Source organism: Colias philodice, chromosome 18 (genome assembly GCF_061535455.1).
Source record: "Colias philodice isolate Cphi_HAF_F1 chromosome 18, ilColPhil1 Martin Lab GWU primary, whole genome shotgun sequence".
Classification (NCBI taxonomy): domain Eukaryota; kingdom Metazoa; phylum Arthropoda; class Insecta; order Lepidoptera; family Pieridae; genus Colias; species Colias philodice.
In genome coordinates this window covers 8,029,092-8,041,643 of record NC_143103.1, presented here as the reverse complement: position 1 = coordinate 8,041,643, position 12,552 = coordinate 8,029,092, and the positions used below count along the sequence as shown (strand labels likewise).

At 35.6% G+C, this 12,552-nt stretch overlaps 2 protein-coding genes across 6 annotated transcripts; one reads left to right on the top strand and one right to left on the bottom strand.

The window, feature by feature from the left end:
* Nucleotides 1-2,843: 2,843 nt before the first annotated feature.
* Saysd1 (SAYSVFN motif domain containing 1) lies at nucleotides 2,844-4,113 on the bottom strand. Of its 3 annotated transcripts, none has more exons than XM_089706369.1 (3): nucleotides 3,936-4,113; nucleotides 3,571-3,749; nucleotides 2,844-3,446 (listed from the first exon to the last, which is right to left on the bottom strand). In XM_089706369.1, the coding sequence occupies exons 2-3, from the start codon at nucleotides 3,724-3,726 to the stop codon at nucleotides 3,054-3,056; spliced, it is 549 nt and encodes a 182-aa protein (XP_089562495.1). In that variant the 5' UTR covers nucleotides 3,727-3,749; nucleotides 3,936-4,113; the 3' UTR covers nucleotides 2,844-3,053. The 3 variants fall into 3 exon arrangements, with proteins under 3 accessions (XP_089562495.1, XP_089562497.1, XP_089562498.1); XM_089706371.1 differs by having other exon boundaries at nucleotides 3,942-4,113; XM_089706372.1 differs by having other exon boundaries at nucleotides 4,056-4,098.
* A 314-nt stretch (nucleotides 4,114-4,427) lies between these two features.
* Nucleotides 4,428-12,129, top strand: Bili (FERM domain-containing protein 8 Bili). 3 transcript variants are annotated; one of them, XM_089706713.1, is made up of 11 exons: nucleotides 4,428-4,626; nucleotides 4,979-5,193; nucleotides 5,604-5,729; nucleotides 6,161-6,400; nucleotides 8,355-8,520; nucleotides 8,945-9,106; nucleotides 9,578-9,763; nucleotides 10,346-10,475; nucleotides 11,179-11,319; nucleotides 11,591-11,708; nucleotides 11,917-12,129. In XM_089706713.1, the coding sequence occupies exons 1-11, from the start codon at nucleotides 4,496-4,498 to the stop codon at nucleotides 12,099-12,101; spliced, it is 1,800 nt and encodes a 599-aa protein (XP_089562839.1). In that variant the 5' UTR covers nucleotides 4,428-4,495; the 3' UTR covers nucleotides 12,102-12,129. The 3 variants fall into 3 exon arrangements, with proteins under 3 accessions (XP_089562839.1, XP_089562838.1, XP_089562837.1); XM_089706712.1 differs by having other exon boundaries at nucleotides 4,964-5,193; nucleotides 6,170-6,400; XM_089706711.1 differs by having other exon boundaries at nucleotides 4,964-5,193.
* Nucleotides 12,130-12,552: the final 423 nt, after the last annotated feature.

Here is a 12,552-nt window from a genome sequence, read left to right as displayed (position 1 = left end):
GATATACTTCTCCTCTTTTTTTAATAAAATTTCCTTCGTTTGTAGCCAGTTGGCTTTTGTCTTTTAATTCAGAATTAGCTTAGAATTCAGTTGTTTATTCGAAAAGATTTTACGATTAACTATGTTATTTTCGATTTTTTTTGTACTAAAAAAGTCGTCCTTCAGCATTCTTTGTACTTGAAGAGGATGTTTCTTTTTACATTTTCTAATAACTTCTACGTATTCATCAGCTGTATAAATTCTTTCGTAAAATTTTAACTGTGTCTCTATTTTAGAAAAATCGGTATCATTGGGCAAAAATGTGTGACCCGATTCGAGAAACTTAAGTGTTATAGTTTTAAGTGTTAGGTGTGAATTTAATATTGCCTTTAACATGAGTACGATTTTAATATTACGGTTTTGGCCTCCACAGCAGTCACTCCACAAAACCAAATTTTGGACTTTTGGGTTAAGGTTTGTTTTGATATATTTAATCAAACATGATCCCACTTCTTGGGCGCCTCTTCCAGCTTCGCCTTCAATCCAGACATAAGAAAGGGCGTTGTTATCGGAGCCTGAATGTATTTTCCATGTCAATAAAATGTTCCATTAAAGGTTTCCGTTCGTCGAATTTCATATCGGACAACTCTCTTCTTATAAATAATTTAGATCGTGTACCTTTCTTCTTAAAGCTGTCTTCCATGGTTTTAATCATTTGATAAGCATATATTCTGTCCAAGTATTCGAGATGATTGTCGGAGGTTGCCGCTATTATAATTGCCTGGGCTTTGCAATTGCTTGTTATCCGTAGATTTACTGAAATCCTCCTTTTCGATCGCCTCTATTGCTCCATTATCCCGCAGGATACTTTTCAATCGAAACTCCCATGCGTTGTAATTGTACCCCGCGAAAGGGACAATTTGATATTTTTCTTTTGACATTTTCTGTCCTTTAACACTTATTACTTAATTCACTATAAAACCGATCGCCGTACTGGGCCTATAACCCTGTGAAGGATTACGGGGATTATTTTTCCGACCCAAATATCGACCAATAGAATTGCACCATTCGACGTCACGTGGTACAACCTACATGGTATTAAACTGATAATTTTTTGAAGGTCAAGGTTCCCTGCAAACAAATAAAGTCGTCAAGTTTTTCTAAGATAGGTACATTATTTTTTTATGAAAAGACGCGGGAAAATTTAGAAGTAAATTATTATTATTCAAAGTAGAATATTGGACGTTTACGAGTGCTCTCTATCCTAAAGACAACATAAGTAACATGTGTTATTGACAGCATTGTGTAAAATAAAAGCAAAATAACTCTTCTACCTCAGATAAGACTTGAAACTTATACGGTGTAGGTACATCCTAGATATTCGAGGTAAACAGGCGTGTCAATTTTAATGAAAATTGTTTTCACCCATTTCTTTTATAGGGTAGTTTGAGAATATAATGATGTCGCCTATATTTTGAAACATTCCAGTTATAATTTGCTTAATTTTTTTTGTTGTGTTTAAATTTAATATATAAAGCATCAAATAATTTTTGGCTTTTTTATATGTATGTCTTTGTTTAACAATGTTTATGCTGTACTTACCTAATTATGTATTTTAAAATTTCAACTACAAACTACACGCCACGAATATACCTATATTTTTTCGTAGATAATGTTGAAATGTAGAATTGCCATAATTTATTTGATACTTCTATTAGTTTCTGTATTGTTGGATTTTAGATACATTAGTATTTACAAATAATCACAAACAAATGATAAACACTAATTATAGGGAGAATATTAGAGTTTATTTTGATTAAATTATTTTGATAAATTGAGAAGCTTTGCGCTAAATTTAAATGGTCAGAGTTAAGAAAATGGTGGTGTTTTCATTCTTTTGTAAGATGATATTGACAAATGTAAAGATAATGTTTAAACATTTACATTAACAAAAAATCTAATCACAATAGCATTTTGTTATTTGTATAATGTATATACTGTCAATAGATGTAAGCATAATTGTATATTAAAGTTGGTATGTTGTGTAAATTATACTGAAATTTTGTCTATTTCTATTATGTTATGAATAAAACCAAAAATTAAGTAATGTCTCTTGTTTTATTTAGTAAAACATTTCATGCTTTTCATAAATACATTTTACAAACCTTATAATTAAACACTGAAATAAATTAAAATATCTTATACGTAGCTACTTTATGCTGAACAAAGTTATAACATACATATGTATAACAATTTTAGTAAATAATCCAAAAAATTGATTCAATATTTTGGGAAGAATAATAGTAGGGGAGCCCAAGAGGGGATTTTGGGATTTACTCGAGCGCGTCAGATTACTATAAGGGACGGTACCTTAGCTATTCATTAGTACCTCTAGTCAATATGAGCAGTTATGGTTGGTGGGTGCGCTCAGGGGCCCCGCTGGAAAATTTGAATAATCCATAATTCCCTAAGGTTGAGCTCGAATCGTCAGATTAGCGAAATGGGGACTTCTTATATTGTAATTAACCCCCCCATATATTAATCTGACGCGCTCGAATAATATTACTTAAATTTTTTACCCTTTCTTCATAGCGATTAAATCGCCACTTAAATCGTCAGATTAACGTATACTTTTTTTCAGTGACGTCCTGGAGCATGCAAAATATCAATATCTAACGCGCTTGAGTATTTCCAAGCCAATTTTTTTCTTTTTTAAATTAAAAAAAATCAAAAAACCCTTCCCCACCGCTAAAAGTGAAAACATTATAGGACCTTTTTTTCTCGCTATGGTCTAATCTACCAATTCTAATAGGTTCCCGTGACGCTCGAGTACATTTAGCATCCTGGGCTCCCCTACTATAAATGGTCCTATTAAATTTTGTAAAAGTAAAACTATACTCATAACAAAGGTCTAACATTATTCAAAAGTAGCTGTGAAATAAGTTTTTGAAAGTTTTCAAAGCATTTATCACAAATATTAACCAAACACTACAAAGTAATTTTCTGGAATTAAATTAATATTTCATTTAAGTCTTAATCATATTACTACACCACTACAGTCACATTTCATTTAATTAAAATGTTCGTACACTACCCGCTCCATATCTAATTTCCTTCTCAAACTGTTCTGCTTTTAGTGTACCATCTATGCTCACACAGTTTTCATTAAACACACTGTATGCAGATACTTCACCTCTTTTCTTAGGCTTTGTACTGGTATTCAGGCAAATACCAATCAGAACTGATATTACAAAGAAAACTGCTCCAAATTGCAGTTTCAAGAAGTAAATGAATAGTGTCAACCATATAATTGCATATATTGTCCATTTGATCATACAATAGCGCCATGACTCATGGTTCTCTTCAATAGATTCTACTTCACTCACTTCAGACGTTAAATCCACCGATTCTTCTAATAATGCTTTTGTGTATGTTATTGTGGAATCGTCTTCATCTTCATCTTCCAACTGCAATTATGAATAACAGGTTATACTTATATATCTGCATATATATACATAATAATTTCTAAATAAATTATAAACCAGATAATGAGATACAAAAATATAGGGATAAGAATAAGAGACACTTTACCAAAACAACTTCTTCATGTCTTTCTTCAACTTTTGCCATACTAGGAACTAAAAAATTAACAAACTTCTCTTTAGAATTTTCCAATTTTTGTTTTATATTATCAACAAATTGTTGACGTCGCCTTAACGCTCTATATTGTTTCAATTTCGCCTCCATTAGATTTCTATTCGAGAAACTCCCTTTAAATAAAATATGTGTTTTCACTATTAAATTATATGTATAAACAGCCTGGATATTTTATATTTTAGCCAATATTACATGTGTTAATTAGGCGATAAACAATGATTATCCTGTGTTAGTTATAAAGAGATATTAATCATGCAAAATCATGGTTGGTACAATCAATTTTAATGTGAAATTTTTACCTTTACTAATTTAATTTATATGGTATCCTAACGAATAAGTTTTTATATAAATAAATAATTATTCTAATTAACTATATCCTTAGATAATGGAATGTTAAAATACTTCAATATATCACACACATTACTGAAAAATTATAAACACGAACAGGAACAGCTGCTGCCGTTTGCAAAACGTAAACACAATGACGTCAGATTGGTCAAACGACAGTTGACACTGACAAGACATCACATTAGGCACAGATTGCCTATATGAGAGATAGAGATTTTAACTTTAATTCAATGTAAATCAATGGTCAACATGGTCAATCCTAATATTGTAGAATTTTTTAAAACAATTCGAACTTCTTTTTTAATCTACAAACATTAATTATTTAGTTCAGTTTGAATATGTATAATTTAAAATTTTGTGACCAGCAATTATTATTGAGCCTGCTGCCTGCAGTCTGGCAATCAAAATGATGGCGCGAAAATGCGATCAATAATTCGCTATCGCAGCTGTATGTTTTGATATTAGAACTTAGAGGTTAATTTTAATGGAAATTTACTAGACAAAAATATAAATGGAACACCAATCAGATATGGGGGCTTACGGAGAAAGCCCTAATGTACAAAATAGTGGTAATTATATTACAATTATTCCAGTCGATTACTCTCGACGTGGATATCCCATTCAAGCCGAATATCAGTACAAGTAAGTGATATATTTAATGAAAACATTTATTAATTATTGTGCTTTGCATACATTTTATCTTATTATTTAAGTAACACTTAGGTATCTCAAAAATACATTTGTTTTGAATCATGAAACCCTAAAAGTTTATTCAAGAATGAAGACGAGCTGAACTGCGGCTATTTTAATTTTTAATTCATTCATTTAGCCGTTTCCGCTGTATTTGTCCCGATTGATCCGGAATAAAAAAATATGGCTTTTGAGCTTTCGTAACAATAAAAAAACTGAGGAAAATAAAAATATTTACAAGATTTGTTTGGAAAGGACTAAAAAAATAGATCATTATTAATTCAAATAGTTTCAAAATTTCCAGCGAATTCCGGTCACGGGAGGAATATTATTCAGTGCAAAGTCAGAAACTGCAAGCAGAAGTAAATGCCCACTTATACTCAGTCTCCCAGAGGTTACCCCACTTATCCTATAGTCCTTTAGGCCGGCATAATGAGTGGGACAAACATGATAACCACAAGCCACTTCCCGATTCAAAGGAGAGCAATAGTTCTGACTCACTGGAGAAAAGTGTTATGGGTAAGTTTTTTTAATGAATTTCGGAAGAAAAAAATAGGTAAAGTTAAAACACAAAAAAATGGTTGTTGCTTGGATGTAATCGCTGACTTGCGATAAGAATTTATTATATATTGTTTAATTATGTTGATATTTAATTGTATTTTTGGGCTTCCACTCGAAAGACGAGATCCAACATTTTACAAACGGATTTTTTATAGGTACGAAGTTTTTCACGCGCGTAAATCGTCAAAATGATTTTTGTTCGTTTACTCGAACAGGGTAGAGAAAACGTGCTTTGATTTTACTGTGGATTTAAATGAAACGATGCGGGTAGTTGGAAATTAATAATCTGAAGACGTCTAGTTTTAACACACACATTGTTTTACGCTGTGTAGTAAAATATATACTTATTCACTATACTTCCTTTCCAGGATCAAACCTAAGTAGTTGTTCAAATCAAACAGGATCAAGTAGCATAGCTGCTGGGTCCTTTAGTACCACAGAACCCATCACTAGTGGGGGCAGCTCATCTAGTGCGATATCACCACCACTACCAGGTGAGGTGTTTGATAAAAACGTATATCTTTAGTTAACATAAAAAAAGACGTGTGGCACTCGGGGACTGCCGCGGTAAAGCTATTGCATGCTATGCCTTCAAGCCACACCTCCGCGCCCGTCGGAGTGGGGAGCGTGAGGTTTTTTCGTTACGGAATTTCTCGATTCTGTCCCCGCGCTCAAGGCCCGCGATAGAAGCTATGCAATAGCTTAATAACTTGAATTTTATAATGTGCCTGAGTTGCTGGAGCTTTGTATGAGAAACTCAAAATTATTAAATTTAAAGCAGTGCACACACGAACAGGGAAAATTTTAAATAATCTATTTAAAATTAGAAAACGTGTACCTATAGTAACTGTGTTTGAAATTTAACAGCTTTTACTATCAAAATCAAAATAAATTTCAGTGAGAAATTGAAACAATTTATTCGCAGGATCATCAGGTAGTACGGCATCATCGTCGACGGGTACCTCAAACCCAGTAACATGCGTGTATCTAATGTCACGAGTGGCTGTAATGGTGGAGATGAGTTCAGAAGAAGTGCCGTCTTGTGTGACAGCGGCTAGGTTTCTTAGTGCTGTATTATCCGCTGAGGAGTTGGGGTTAAATACACCCAGCGTGAGGAATCTCGCTGCTAATGTGTTCGCGTTGTGGATGTGCAGTCCTTTGTTAGGTATGTTATAAATAAATAAATAAATAAATCATTTATTGCATAAAAACATGGTCCATACAAAGATATTAAGATCAAAATTAAAGAACAATTCATGTTTTTACTATAGCTACATAGCATACAATAATTATTATTAATGTTGATTAAGTAGTGCCTTAAATAAGCAGAAAACTTTCGAGTACAACATGTTAATTTTGAGTTTGTATGCAACATATTTGTATGGTTCCTGTTAGCACAGACTAATCTGTTAGTAATTCTGGCCAAATCGAAACAGATAGGCTAATATTGTTCATGATTACGAATAACGCTTGTTTAAGTTTTACTTTAATATTTGTGCCATTGTTAAATTATTAAGATAAAAATATTAAAGTACGATGTTCATTATGGATCCGGAGATCAGAAAATAAATATGGCAGATCGCCATGAACTCCTTATTGCACGCCTCATAAGCGAAGCGTTGAGGTGGGTACTACTGTCACTTCGCGCAAAACATCTGATTTTTCAAACTTAAAATGTCTTTATGTATCATACATTGCACTTGTAAGATAATACATACACACACATATTAAGAAATAAAACCGGCCAAGTGCGAGTCGGGCTCGCGCACAAAGGGTTCCGTAGCAGCAAATATAATAAATTACAGTTAAATCAACCTATCTCAAAAACTATAAGAGATACTTTGATCAAACCAAAAATCGTTGAAAGAGTTAATTAGCATGCATCACCTCTATTTTTTTTAGAATTTTATACCCCGTAGTTATAAAAATAGAGGGGGGGGGACATACTTTTTACGACTTTGAGAGCTGATATCTCAAAAACCGTTCACTTTAAGAAAAATGTTTTTTAGAAAACTTTATATCATTTTAAAAGACCTTTCCATTGATACCCCACACGGGTATGTACATCGAAAAAAAAAATTTCATCCCTCAGTTACATGTATGGGGGGCCCCACCCCCAATTCTTTTTTTTACTATTTAGTGTCATATTTTTGTAGCGGTTCATACAACACATATTCCCATCAAATTTCATCACTGTAGTACTTATAGTTTCCGAGTAAATCGGCTGTGACAGACGGACAGACGGACAGACGGACAGACGGACATGACGAAACTATAAGGGTTCCGTTTTTGCCATTTTGGCTACGGAACCCTAAAAACACTATTTTTAACGTTCATGATATTTTTGATGTCATTTTTGTTATTTAAACTAGTTAAAAAACAGTTTAAAAAAGTTCTGTCTCGGACGTCCGTGTGTCTGTATGTGCGGATCCTTTTTCTTGTTAACACGATAGCGACCGAAATACTTTACTAATCGAGTCTTTTTTTTTCTCTTACGCTTGAGTATGCTCAGGAATAGAACCCTTTCATTTTTGTGGTTTAATTGTTATTAAATAAACAAAACTAATAATTAATAAATATTTATTAAAAAAAAATTATGAGGCGTGCACTTTTGGATTTTCCAAATTATTTTTATAATATATTGTCTTTATAATCCTTGTTGATGTTATATGTGGAAAATTTTAAACGTGTTTAAAACTTTGATATTTTACTTTTTTACCAATCAAATGCTTTATAAATATTAATTATTAATTCGATCACGAGGCGGGATTCGATCGTCCCATTTCACGGGTGGCAAGGTCAGGCGTCGCCCCGGAATGGCGATGCCCTGGAAGGAAGCGGGTTCGAAACCCATCTTGTGATCAATTTTTTTCTTAAAAAAAATTGGTTGTTTGTAAAGTAGGTTCACGATCGAGATGTTTACGTGATAACGTCTTATTGGTGGCAGCACTCGAGATGAGACGGGAGATCGGTCCGTCTCTCTCTCGTTATACCTGCGATCGCGCTCGTGAGGTTTTGGTGTGACACAAGTTTCTGAACATGTCACCCGACTAAAACGATTTTAAAAACGTTATCACGTTAAAATGTGTTCTTTTTAAATATTTGTGTTAATATTCCAGAAATCCAATTAAAGCCCCACCATTGCCCTTGGAAGATATGGGCCGGTTGGCAGAAGTTGGTCCAACGGTACGGCCACGCGTCTGAGTCGCGGCGATCTAGAGACCAACCAGCACTCAGGTTGCAGAGGAATGTGTTCTTTCCGAAGCATTTGGAAGAGGGAATAAAGTGAGTATAAATTAGTTTGCTGTTAGATGATAAATCTATTTTTAAGCTATTGCATAGCTTCTATCGCAGGCCTTGAGCGCGGGAACCGAATCTAGAAATTCCGTAACGAAAAAACCTCACGCTCCCCACTCCGACGGGCGGAGGTGTGGCTTGAAGGCATAGCAAGCTTTACCGCGGCAGTCCCCGAGTGCCACACGTTTTTTTATATATATTTTTTCTCTAAAGTTATTATTATCAATCACTTGATCCTTAATTATTGAAGTGAAACTTCTTATGCACGTTGAGAGTAAAATTTCACGGTCGCGTCATGGCAATACCGTCTTATATGGAGGTAAGGCGACGATTTTGGTATCTTTGAATTTAGCCAAAGCAGTTTCACTTCTGACATTCACACGTGCTATTAAAAATAAGTGACATTTCTCAGGGATTCCCGTATCCAAGAGTTGCTATACGAAGAGGCCCGTTATAACGTGGTCACAGGGCGGTATCCCTTAGAGAGCGCACAGGCTCTGATGTTGGGTGGTCTTCAAGCGCGGATACAACTTGGACCTTATGACCCACATCGACATACCGCTAAGTTCTTTAGGTGAGCTGTTTTTGTTTTATCTTTAATAAATATAAATCTCGTGTCACAATGTTTGTCCTCAATGGACTCCTAAACTACTAAACCGATTATAATAAAATTCGTAGTTCGATCCAACTTGAGAGATAGGATAGTTTAAATATGTAGATACCACGGGCGAAGCCGGGGCGGACCGCTAGTATATTATAAATATTATTGTGTTATTTCTAGGTTTTGTCGAAAGCTAACATTTTAATAACTGAATGACCATGAAACTTGTAAATGTGTTAATATATTCCAATTGAATTGAAGATTTCGTCGAATTTCGCTGGAAAAAGCATTAGAATTTTAATTATTGAATTACCACGAAACTTTTACCCAGTCGGCAAATAATATCATGGTATCATTATTTTGTTTTTCCTCCTTTCATCTTTTCCGTAATATAGTTAAGTGAATAGTAAAATTCTTTGAAATAAATATCTCTAAACCTAACAGGGAAAACCAAGACAAATATCTACCCAAACACGCGCGGTCCGGTCGTTGGGCGCGTCTATTGCCCGCCGGTCGTAAGGGAAGTCCGGAAGCCAAGTTGTTGGAACAGGCCCAACGACCACCAGCAGCTCCGCCACGGAAACTGAGGCATAAATACTTGGCACATACTCGGACACTACCTACGTATGGGTAAGGAACTATCCACTACCTTATACCTATTATCATTTCAAACATTAATAAATAAATAAATAAATCATTTATTTTCCTCAAAAAACTTATAACTACATTAACAAAAAGTATAAGTAAACATAAACCAAGAGGACTGGTGTCTGCGATAGGCCGTAGCCTGTAGTGCAGATCACCAGGCACTCCTCAATTCGATCCGCTTATCAAATTTGTCCACGCTATCCATACATTATCCGCACACTGTCCACGCTATCCATACATTATCCGCACACTGTCCACGCTATCCATACATTATCCGCACACTGTCCACGCTATCCATACATTATCCGCACACTGTCCACGCTATCCATACATTATCCGCACACTGTCCACGCTATCCATACATTATCCGCACACTGTCCACGCTATCCATACATTATCCGCAAACTGTCAACACTATCCATACATTATCCGCAAACTGTCAACACTATCCATACATTATCCGCACACTGTCAACACTATCCATACAATATCCGCACACAGTTAACACAAAACAATTATATGAAAAAAAATCTTATTCACATAATAATAGAAGTCATTTTACAGCGCTGCATTCTTCCAAGGTCAAATAGAACAGCCAGTACGAAGTCTAACCAGCTTATTAACCCACGAAGATATACCAGTTCTGGTCGCTGTTAATTCCAATGGAGTATACGTTATTGATGATACTGAAAGTGTGAGTATTTAGATAAACATTGCAAATGCTTTAGAAAAATTATGCATTTTTTAAGTGAAACTTTTTGTAGGCGTGTTGAGAGTAAAATATCAAGCCTCAAGGTCGGGTCATGGCAATACCGTCATGGAGTTTTTTGTATTTTTGAACCTCCAAAGAAGTTTCACTTCTGACACGTGTGCTTGGCTTACGCTCTTTTCTTAATTTAGACGGTAGAAACATTCTAGTGGTCAATATTTTTTCTTTTCTCAAAGCGACCGAGTGATAATTTAAAACCTGGATTAAATCTTAACTTATAGCATGTGACTAGATTTTTGTCTTCCTGTAATTTGCGGTAAAATTGCTTCACAAGTTAGCGTACCTTGAAAGTGGAATACGGAAAATCATCATTTTTAGGTAAACCAAAGTGAGCATGAGCATGGGCATGGGCATGAGCACGAGCATGTGCATGAGCATGGGCATGGGCATGGGCATGGGCATGGGCATGGGCATGGGCATGAGCATGAGCATGTGCATGAGCATGGGCATGGGCATGAGCATGGGCATGGGCATGAGCATGAGCATGAGCATGGGCATGGGCATGAGCATGAGCGTGAACAGCATGAATTAAAATTTAACCCTAATTATTGGAAAACAACAATATTTTATATCTTCACCATGTTTTTTTCATAAAAAATAGATATTTCAAATTAATTTACTTCTACAGACGGTTTTACTGGGTCTGCTATATGAGGAGCTATCCTGGGATATCGGTCTACCATCAGACGACAATGAAGACTGTCTCCCGTGCTTGTTCCTGCAGTTCATGGTGGTGGAAAATGGTCTGCGGGTCTCTAAGATATTACAGGTATGTACCTATAAGGTTCATTTAAATGTGGCAAAAGACAACTTTATAATAGTTTTCTTTTGCTATAATACTGAAATTTATGGTGAAAGGTATTTTCTTCTTATATAATAATGTTTATTTTTGCTTAATAATATTTTTTTTCTTATCCTGAATCCTTTGCATAATGCACATTTTTATTCTGAAGATTTTTATCAAAACGAAGCAGTACTTTATCATATTTTTTTGAAACTGAAGTTAATGTATACATACATTAGAAATATTTATTTTGTAGGTGTTCTCAAAACAAGCGGTAATGATGGACACACTGATAGAGCACTTTGCAGGCGAGTACAGAAAGCGACTCGGTCAAGAGACGCCGAGTGATCACGCTAATTATGACTATCATTCAGGTAAATAATAAAAAACAAAATTATAACTAGCTTATCGCCCGCAGCTTTGCCCGCGTGATTAGTAGGTAAACGGACGCACAGTTCCCGTTCCGTTTCCGTGGGATATTCGGGACAACTATCCTATGTATTAATCCAAGTTACAAATAATCTTATTTATAACAATTTATTTATTTCTAACAATAATTATTTTTTAATACATTGTTTTCAGACTCAGGCAGTATATCCCTACCCCCTCTCTCCCGTCCGGACTCCCCCCAACGTCGTCTTGCGAACAAACTCTCCCGACTCGCGCTCGCAACACACGACGGGCGCGGCAACCTGCTGGGGGGCGCGGGCGACTGGTCCACGGGGATACACCACCCGCAGCCATCTTGGATTCTACCCAAACATTAAATTATTTGGAACGAACGTTGTTTTATTTACCTGTTTCTGAGTCAATGTTGATAAAAACAAAGTAAAATAAAAACCACATTAAATAGATACTATATAGAATATCCCCTAAGGGCCGGCGCCCACTGCCGGCACGGCGTGGCATGGCAGGGCAGAGGATTTTATTACTAATGGAGTTATTTTGAATCTTATTTCAATCAGATTAGAATTCAAGTTACTTTATTTCGATGCCACGATGCCGCGACGTATCGCAGGATGCTGCAGCATGACGCGGCACGCCGCAGGATGCGGTGGCATGACGTGTCTTGCTGTTTCATTCCAAGGAATGCCGCGGCGCGCCATTGCATCCCGCGAGGCGTATGCGTCACTTTGGGGTCGAGGAATTATGATTGCTAGCTAGTTGAAATAAGGTTGAAACTTATGCAGCATTAGTGGGGCTTTTAGCAGGATGCCA